The sequence below is a fragment of the Triticum aestivum genome, chromosome 1A, assembly GCF_018294505.1.
Source record: "Triticum aestivum cultivar Chinese Spring chromosome 1A, IWGSC CS RefSeq v2.1, whole genome shotgun sequence".
Taxonomy (NCBI): Eukaryota; Viridiplantae; Streptophyta; class Magnoliopsida; order Poales; family Poaceae; genus Triticum; species Triticum aestivum.
Genome location: NC_057794.1, coordinates 376,075,711 through 376,085,608, shown reverse-complemented (window position 1 = coordinate 376,085,608; position 9,898 = coordinate 376,075,711). Strand labels below are relative to the sequence as shown.

At 55.2% G+C, this 9,898-nt stretch overlaps 1 protein-coding gene across 2 annotated transcripts; it reads left to right on the top strand.

Moving 5' to 3' along the window:
* Window positions 1-311: 311 nt before the first annotated feature.
* LOC123051845 (expansin-B6) lies at window positions 312-5,859 on the top strand. Of its 2 annotated transcripts, XM_044474824.1 has the most exons (5): window positions 312-552; window positions 3,285-3,424; window positions 4,501-4,693; window positions 4,798-4,907; window positions 4,987-5,859. In XM_044474824.1, exons 1-5 carry the CDS (start codon window positions 312-314, stop codon window positions 5,494-5,496), a joined length of 1,194 nt encoding a protein of 397 aa, XP_044330759.1. In that variant the 3' UTR covers window positions 5,497-5,859. The 2 variants fall into 2 exon arrangements, with proteins under 2 accessions (XP_044330759.1, XP_044330769.1); XM_044474834.1 differs by lacking the exons at window positions 312-552; window positions 3,285-3,424 and having other exon boundaries at window positions 4,390-4,693.
* The last annotated feature ends 4,039 nt before the right edge of the window (window positions 5,860-9,898 follow it).

Here is a 9,898-nt window from a genome sequence, read left to right as displayed (position 1 = left end):
TTCTCAAAAACTGAGGGAAATACTTACGCTGCTTTACTGCATCACCCTTTCCTCTTCAAGGGAAAACCAACGCGGTGCTCAAGAGGTAGCACAACCCACAGGTACCAATCTGAGGTTTTGGAGGAGATGGTGCTGGTGAAGATGTTGAATGGACGTATCACGAGGCCATCATTGCATGAACATGGAGGGGCGCCGGTTGGCCTCCTCCAACTACCTATAAGAAGGAGAGGGGGCAGAGCCCCATCCCATCTATGTCTTCTCGCTCATTCTCCTCCAATCCTGGTCGCAGCAACCATCTTACCGAAGCAACCATGGCACTAGTGAGGAGGTTCATCGTCGAGGAGAAAGGCAAAGCCCCCACGGAAGAGCCGGAGGTGCCTCCGCTGAAGAGGGGGCGCGGCCGCCCTCACAAGTCCACCATGACATCCACGGGGGTTTCCCAGGGGCGCGAATGCGCCCCGCTGGGGATCCGCATCGGCTCCAGCACCCGTGGGAGGAATTCTTCTCGTGAAAGCGGTCGCGGGATCCGCAGAGCCGAGGCCGAGGGGGAAGGTGCATGGTGGCTGCCCAACCACTTTGCCTGCGGGCCCACTCGAATGACACGGCCCGCGAGTTCATGGTGTGGATGGAGAGGCCGCTGGGCACCAAGATCCGTTTCTCGTGCTCCTTCGTGGAGGAGCTGCCGGCGGGAGGACCCGTCGAGCTGTGGTTGCAGCCAGATGGCTGCTACACCGGTCTTCGTGGGCGGAGGTTGAGGCCACCCCCTCAGGCTACGTCTATCTGACTCGTGGGTGGCAGACGCTCGCCCACGCCCGCGGCCTGAAGGGGAGGCACACCCTCCACTTCAAGTATGACGGCGCGACGACGCTCTTCGTCAAGATCTTCGAGGAAGACAACAGACGCCTAGAATGTTGACCGGAGAGCGACAGCAGCGGCAGTGACCATCCCTCTTCCGACGTTGACGCCCTCGACGGCGAACTTGCCCTTGGCGACGGCTGCAATGCCTCTAGTGGCGACGATGCTTCCTTCGGGGAAGGCTCGAGTGACGGCAACCACAGTGAGCCGCCCCGTCGCCGCGCCACGATCAAGGAGGAGGAGGACTCCGACTAGGCGTTGCAGCGTCGGGGCCAGTGCCTCAGGAGCTGCGGCCTTTGGGAGGCTGTTTCTTTCATTTTTATGTACTACACCAGAAGTCATGAAGGGCCCCGCAGGGCGTGTAAGAAATTGCGCCGCTCGCGCCTTTGGCTTAATGTTTTATTGCGTTTCTGAGTCATGTTGACGTCTCTCGTTTAAGCTCAAGCCCTTTTCTCCTCGCAATAGCTTAGCCCCCTGCATCACCGAGACCTAGTCCCCAGGTAAGCTTCCGTCGTCGCTGGTATGCCAGGTCGCGATGCCATGTGCAAGGCCAAGAGGTGAGGGACCCGAGGTCCGGTAAGAGCTCATGAGGCGCAATGCTCAGGGGGTCCCCCTTGACACGCAGGTAGCTTTCGGACGGGAAAGGATTTTTGCCTAAACGAGATCGCGGAAACAGAGGTGTGGTGTCAATAGTAAGGCTCGCGCCTGGCGCAGGGAAAGTGACTTAGCTCTGGGTGCTCATGATTCACGAGGTGTTCCTGCGTCGTGAGGGTGTGCTTTTCCTGGATCCTGATCCTCCGCTTTTGTCCTGAAATGCATCAAGGCAAGCCCTGATAGGGGTGTGTGAGAGGACTGGCATACTTTAGCGTTTCGAGCGGCACCTATGTGGGTGGGCCGCGCCCGACTTCCCGTGCCCTCATGCGTGGTTTGCCCCTCCTTTTCTTGCTCACCAAGGCGCTCTATGTCCTCGGGACCTGGCCCTCAGACAAGCTCATCCGCCGCTGGTATGTCAGGTCGCGATGCCTGGAACAAGGCCAGGGAGAGGGCCTGAGAACCAGTAGGGGCTCCTGAGGCATGATGCTCAAGAGCCCCCCTTTAACATGCAAGAGGTTTGCATGAAAAAGGAGCGGTTCGCCTTGCAGATGTGCCCAGGAAAGGGCTTTAACCAGCGACACACAGTATACAAAGCAATTTTACTTAGCCTTTTGCAGACAAAACTGCCGCCTGATCGAGGTGGGTCTTCCTGAGGCAGCAAGGTGTCGTCAAGGCCGCACAAGCGCCTACCTCCTGAGGTTCCTGCGTGTTAGCCAATTACGAAGTACGAGAGGCGATGCATGCTTTCTGATCTGCTCATGATCGTACCGTGAAAAAGACAAAGGCACTAAGGGCTTGGTGAGGTGACGTGCACGACACCGGCCCGCGAGCCAGAGCTTAGTCTCTTAGGTTTTTCAACTGTGTAGGGACGGGCCCGAGCACATGCGCTGTGCCGGTAGCCCCCTCTCATGGGACGTTCAAGGGGAGATCTGGCAACACGCGAAGCCGGCAGAGGCGACTCCAGAAGTAACATACATCAGCCACAGGGTTAGCAGCCACAGAAGCTTATGAAACTGTAACTAGTTCAAGGTACATGAACGAAATGACATGACTGTAGGGGCGTACCCTCGCAGTCTGAGGATAATGTAGCCCGAGGGGCGCCCTCAACCGAACAATCCAAAAAGTCACCTGGCACCGGTGTTGTAGAAGCGTCGAGGTAGCTGAAGAGGTGTGCCATGGAGATTGCTCCTCATGAATCGGGCGGCTCCGGAGGCCTGGGGGGCTCACGAGGTTCCGGGACCTCCTAAGACGCGACCGTCGAGCGCCTGGCCTCGTGAGACGCCATGGCACGCTTTGCCAGGCGCTGGTACGAGGCACCCACGTTCAGCAGGCCGAACGGCATGCGAATGTAGTTGCAAGGGTAGCCCCCACTCCGGCTGACGCGCGACGGTCAGAAGAGGTCCTGTGAAGCGGCCCCATTGAGGCCCGGGATGTTGACGCAGACGTGCAGCTCGCCACCCACGTCGGGGGCAGCTGCTGCACTGGCGGGTCGTACGGGGGGACGCTCGCCGCGCATGGCTTGCGCCTCCTGAAGCTCCCTGATCGCCTTGGCGATGAATTCTCGTGCCCCTGGCGCCTCGCGTCGTGCTCCCTGCTCGCGGGGGCGCGCATCGAAGCACGGCTCCAAGTGGTGCCCGAACACCTCCTTCATCGCGTTGGTCGAGTCAGAGGCTCTCCAGACGGAAGTCCCCGAGCACATCCAGAAGGAGGCGCCAAGCGCGCCTTCCTATGCGGGAGGGAGAGGCGCCCCGGCAGCGGGCGCGGAGAGGCGATGCCGGCGGGCTTCTTGGTCTCCAGACGGTTCTCGGGGAGAAGCTGTTTCTTCTTCGTGGGAGTGGCTTCGGGAGGCAAGACGCCGCCTTCGTCATCAGAGTTCTCGGCTGCCGCAGGCGACCATGATGACGCAACTGTACCCTGGCATCTTGAGGACGTCGTAGCCATGGTAGGTTGCAGCCATGAACTTGGCGAGGGCACGGTATTCGAGGATAGCGTTGTACGGGAGGCTGATGTGGGCGATGTCGAAGTCGATGAGCTCAGTGTGGTAGTTGTTGCGCTTGTCGAAGGTGACAGGGAGGCGCACCACTAACACTTCGGTTTCATTTTTCTTTCCAGACGGATCGATTGCTTGGCTGATTGGCTAAGGTGAGAGAAGATGAAGATGGATGAAAAGAATGAGGGGTTTGTTTGCAAATTTGAAGTGGGGTTATGTTCTATCCTCGGATCCTGATCAAACGGTCAAAAACGACATATGACTGATACATCATCATCACCAATTGTGATTTTTATAGTAGAGAAGAGAAAATGATTTTGAGACGGGCGGTAACTGTATGGTTGCGTGCCCATATTTTGTTGTTGCGGTTGCGGACTTGCAGCCACCCAGAGGATCAATCGATGCGATGCGAGGATGAATTATCACTCTAGAAATGGCGGATACGATGATTGCCTCCAGAGTTCCATTGATTCGAGGTGGATGCTATTAGTTTCCGTGTGGTATTGTGATCGACCTGGCGCTGGCGGGGGCGATGGTGGGTCGTTCGTCCCCGTGGTTTCCCACCGCATGTGCTGGGATCAACAACCGCGTTCTCAGCTAATCCACATCGAGTTGCCCATCTCAATCGAAATCATCAACACCCCAACCCCAAGAGATTATTTTTGGGTAAATCATTGGCCGGTACGCACCTGTCCATACCAACGTAACATGGCATAGCGGCCGAGATGCGATTTTTATAATGGCGATGCTCGTGAACCGAAGCCTCCAATCCCCCATGATTTCCTCCCAACCCCATGTGAGCATACGACCGGTGAGCCACAGCTCCTCCGGTGCAGTGCAACGGCCGTTGCCGATGGGTGGTGGGTGAGGGTGACGACGCCGGTCCAATCGCCCGCCCGCCCGCCCCGCGGCCGTTCGTTTTGCCTGCCTATAAATAGTCCGGCAAAGGTCCTCCCCTTGGACCATCAAGACACAGACCAGAGTCCACAGCACAGCAGAGCACCACCACTACTACCACCCCCAGTGGCAACCCTGACAAGGCTCTAGCAGCTTAGCTGAAGATGGCCGGGCTACTCTCTGTCAAGGCCGTCGCGCTCGCCGCCGTGCTTGCTGCCGCGTATGCCTCTTGCGCCGCCGCCGAGCAGCCGGGGGCGGCGGACCTCGACGCCTCCGCCGTGTCTTACAGCTCCGCGTGGCTTCCGGCCAGAGCGACCTGGTACGGAGCGCCCAACGGCGCCGGGCCCGACGACAACGGTACGTGCCTGCCCATCGAGCCGTGTGGGTGCTTTTGATGCAGCGATTGCTCTCTGTTCTAATGCCGTTGCTCAATTTGGTTCACCGGCGTGGTGTACATGCAGGCGGCGCGTGCGGCTTCAAGCACGTGAACCAGTACCCCTTCTCCTCCATGACCTCCTGCGGCAACCAGCCCCTGTTCAAGGACGGCAAGGGCTGCGGCTCCTGCTACCAGGTATGTATATTGTATAGTACACTGTACTGCACACACTTATCAGTCATCAGTGTGTTGACTTCTTGCCTTGTGCTTTCAGATACGGTGCAGCGGCGACAAATCCTGCTCCGGCAAAATCGAGACGGTGATGATCACGGACATGAACTACTACCCGGTGGCGCAGTACCACTTCGACCTGAGCGGCACGGCCTTCGGCGCGCTGGCCAAGCCGGGGCTCAACGAGAAGCTGCGCCACTCGGGCATCATCGACATCCAGTTCCGGCGGGTGCCCTGCAACTTCCCTGGCCTCAAGATCAACTTCCACGTGGTGGACGGCTCCAACGCGGTGTACCTGGCGGTGCTGATCGAGTACGAGGACATGGACGGCGACGTGATCCAGGTGGACATGAAGGAGGCCAACTCCGGGTCGTGGACGCCGATGCGCGAGTCCTGGGGCTCCATCTGGCGGATGGACTCCAACCATCGCCTCCAGGGGCCCTTCTCCATGCGCATCACCAGCGACTCCGGCAAGAAGCTGGTGGCCAACAACGTCATCCCGGCCAACTGGAGGCCCAACACCGACTACCGCTCCTTCGTCCAGTTCAGCTGATCCGAGTCCGACCGGCCCATGGGCGGCCACGTGCGGCTGCATCATGCGTGCATGCGCTCTGGCGGTCTGGCCCCTCTGCTGGCTACGTACAATTAATCGCTCGGCCGATCGAAATCATTTGCCTTATTTTATTTTTTGTATTTGCTTGGGATCAAGGAGCTCGAGATGCCGTCTGTCTGGTGTCATATGTGGGGTCGTCGTCGTCTAGCGTCTTGAGCATGTGTGGGAAATGCGGGAGGGCATAGTTTGCATGTGCTCTCCCGCCCACTGACTCTGTGTAGAGTACCATACATGAGATGACACTACCGGTTTGTAAGCAAATCCAAGTTATTATAAATTATATACGTACAGTTTTTTCTACTACTTATTTCTCCGAGTCTCTTCTTATCAGCTCCCGCTTTTTCATATATATATTTTTTGAAACCAGGCAAAAGCTTTGCCATTTCATTAGGGAGAAGAAAGTGTGTATATATAAAGAGACGGGCCGTGGCCGAAACGAATGCGTTACTCTCCTAGAATTACAACTCTAAGGTGGTTTGCTCCGGCTTTGACCTAAAGGGCTGCTTTTTTCTTGATGTTGGAGAAGATGATTGTAGGCCTTTGTCGAGATATGACGAAAGATCCTAGCATTGCGCTCGTTTCAAAATTGCCAAGAGGCGAGCATGAGAATGGACGCGGTAGATTTAGACGCTCTGCCGTTGTGGTGAGAGACCGCCTCCCACCATTCAAGAATGGGAGTCATGGTTGCGCCGAGAAAGGGGGTCGGCATTATGCCATCCAACCCAATCATTCACCATATTCCAAATCCGCACCAAGTGTCGACATTTGAAGAGCAAGTGAGCCGCCGTCTCCTGTTCTCGTGCTTGCATTTTCGCAATGACACATCCGAGTTATACTTATATTTTCATAACTTGCAAAAGACTGCTTATATTATGTGACGGGGGGAGTATGTTCCATCATAACGGATGAACCAGCTCCAAGATTGACGATTTTGCCTCCATGGCCCCATTCATGGACTCCAAGCGATGCATTCATGTAGGGGTCGTGCGGCTCGGAGTTGTTTGCTACTTTTGTACTCCTACAGTACAAGCGGATATTCAGCTGATATTGTGATAAACAGTACGATAGCTTTTCAGAACAGTGCCAGCCATCAGTCGGAGCAAAGGGTGTGCAAAAGGGCCCAGTTAGTTTTCATTGTATGATCTGCCCATCCAGAAAAAGTATCAGCATAATCATCACGAGCACCAAAGCGAGCTTACTTAATTATTTTTGAGTCAGTGATTAGTGCAGCCAACAAACGTGTAAAGCTCATCAGTATAACCGTCAGTCTTAGCTGTGTAGGAGTTCTCTTTTTGCGACAAGGAATAGAGTAATCTGCAGATGTTCATCGGTGATTTCTCCCTTTCATGAGAAAGTCGGCAACATGGCCGCGCGCTTAATATTCACTCTAACACTACCTTCAGACTTCTCTAGATTCTCGCCGTAATTACTGGCGTTTACGCCCTCACTGATCTCAGGGGCTGACTGCAATTAAGGTAGTACGTAGATTCACTGCAGGTGTGCGGCGCGCGGAACAGAGTCAACAGACGACTGAACTAGGTGTTAATGAATGCGTGCCGTGATATATGCTGAAGAACTTGTCTTGTTTAGCTTTGTCTTGTCCTGAACTTGTCTTGTTGACGTAGTAGGAGTAGCGTTTAGCGATGATCGAGGACGGGTCTCTAGCTCTGTGCCGAAAACGGAGGAAATTGCGGTACGTTCCGCAATTCCATGAACTCATAGACTCATATGGTCTACGAAGATGGTCATACATTTGTGCTGGTACCTCAACTGAAAGGTGAAAACCACCCAAGAAAGTCGTACATATCTTCTTATCTCTTTGGAGCTCAGCGTGGCCTAGTCCAAGCTCCAAGGAGAGGATACCCGATGTCTGGACATATCAGGCTGATGTACACGGACCTTGGAGTGCACATCCAACCGATATCTAAGCACAGAGCAGTCTGCATGATCGGCAAAATTTCACTTTTATTTTCCCGCTGGTCCAGAGGAGAAAAGGCACATGCACTGGCCTATCAGAAGGCGACGTCGTCAGGGTTTATCCAAACACTTCGCCAGTGAAAGGGACAAAAGGTGACCGACTCCGACTCATGATGGGCCAGGTGCATGTGCAGGGCGAGAAGTTGGACGCCGATGGCTGCGGCGCATGTGAGGTGCGCCCAACTTGTGCGCGGATTTCCTCCTGCTACTATTTGTTACTCGGCTATAGCTACTTGGCACGCGAAATGGCGCTGTTGCAGCAGATCTTGAGGACCCAGTGGCCGCGATGCCCATCTCAAAAATGAGTACCTCGTGGCGCGCACGCACCCGCTATCTGAGAGCTGACTCTCACCCATGCGCGGCCGCTGGGTTGCATGTGCGCGACGCCGGGCTGAGCTGAGCTAGCCATTGTGCACCATCGTCGGTGAGGAAGGCGTGGACGTGCACGCACGCTCGTTGATTCGGTGAGCCAGGATTGCGGCTCACTCGTGGTACGTTTACTCGCAACATTGCGGCTTGAATGCGTGCAGTGCAATGAAGGTGATGTTTTTTTCTTTTTCCGGACGAGCAGTTAGCCTGAAGTTGAGCGTGCGGTGGTCGACGACGAAACACGGATGCGCATGTTGGCGTTGCTTATAGGATTAAGCAAGCGAACATGCGGGTTTGCATCTGCACACAAGTTCACGTGGCATGGCATGGCCGTGTGCTCATGGTCAATAAGTAAGTACGATCGGGGATCGTGGATTACCCCAAGGAAGGAATGGCCGTCACGTTCTATCTCCATACAGATATCACGGGGTGCGTCCCGTGATTACTGATTGCTAGAGTGCACGAACACGATACGCACGTCGACCGCGAGCGTCTGTGTTTGCTCGGAGATTTCACCTCGGGGTCACAACAGTCCGCTGTTGCGGAACGGCGATGCGTATCTTCTTTGCGGGAAAAGGGAGATGCCACTTTGACCGGACGAGACTTGCCTGCTCCTCCGTCGTGTGCTCATCCATGCTCCCGTTTACGTGGCTTGATTTGATTGAAGTAAAGTAAGGCCCGGCCCCACCCCTTAAAATCAGGATGGGGCGTCCGATCCGGTGCGGCGGCGGGTGTCGTGGCCTCGTGGGGATAGGATGAATAGATGCACTGCTAGATACGGCCAGACTGAAGAGACAGAGACGGAGCTTGCTCCGCGGGCGAAGCCATTCGGCTGAGGGACCACTAACTAACTACCAGCACGGCCGGGGGCTGCGGCGGGTGCGCGCGGTCTGCTGGCCCGGCGAGCGGCCCAACAGCGACCGGGTAACCATCGGGGGCTCTCGCTCTCGTTCCTTCTGTGGCTCGCTGTCCCCGCTCGATCGGTTCCATGTGATCCGCGGGTGGACTGCGTGCCGCCTGCCCCGCGCCGCGCGGGCGCCTGTGACGACGATGTGCCCTGCCCTGCCATTGCCATGCCATGTTGCCAGTGGATAAGGCTGCTTGAAAAGTAACTTATACTAGTGTCATGCATATAAGAAAATATAAAGGAAAACCTAGGTATTAGCGCACTCTATATGCAAAAAAGAAATTAGTAATTCAAAAAAGTTCAAAAAATTCCAAATCTTTTTTGATATTAAACATGATCAAGTATTGTAGTCGTATAAAAAAGATTCGTCAGAGAATGACTTTCGTTGCATCCTGGGTCGAAGATTCGGCAAAAAACGCTATATACAAATACTATACACGCTATATTGTCGTCATAAACTTGTCTTTTTTGCCGTGAAGTCAATATAAATCATTTCTTGTCCAAATCTTTTATACGAGTACAATCCCTGATCATGTTTGATTCCAAAAAAGATTTGGAATTTTTTGAATTACTAATTTTTTTTCCGCATATAGGGTGCGCGGGTACCCGAGAGCCAAAAGTGCGCTTCCCATGCATATGACACTAGTCTAAGTTAGAGCAACTTCAATGGAGCGACCCATTTCGTCCGTGCATGTCCGTTTGGGTCTGCGCGGATAAAAACGATTGCCCAACGCAGAGACCCATTTTTTATTTTTGCGTCCGCTTTGTGTCCACGCGGACCCATTTCCGTCTCAATTTTGGGTCACGTTTGGGTTGGCGGCGGACACAAAGCGGACGTTTTAGTTGCTCTCCCCGTCCGCTTCTGCCCACTGCATGTGCTGCGTGACCCACATGTCATCCAACCACCCACCCCATCTCTCTCCTCCTTTCCTCTCTCTTCTCCCACCCACCCACCCTGCTCCAGACCACCAACCACGCCGCGACAGTGTCGGAGAAGGGCCGGAGTGGGGCAGCGCCGGAGAAGGGTGCGGGCTGCTGGGGGCGCAGCGAGGGCTGGGGGCGCGGGGACGGCCGGGTCGCAGCAGGCGG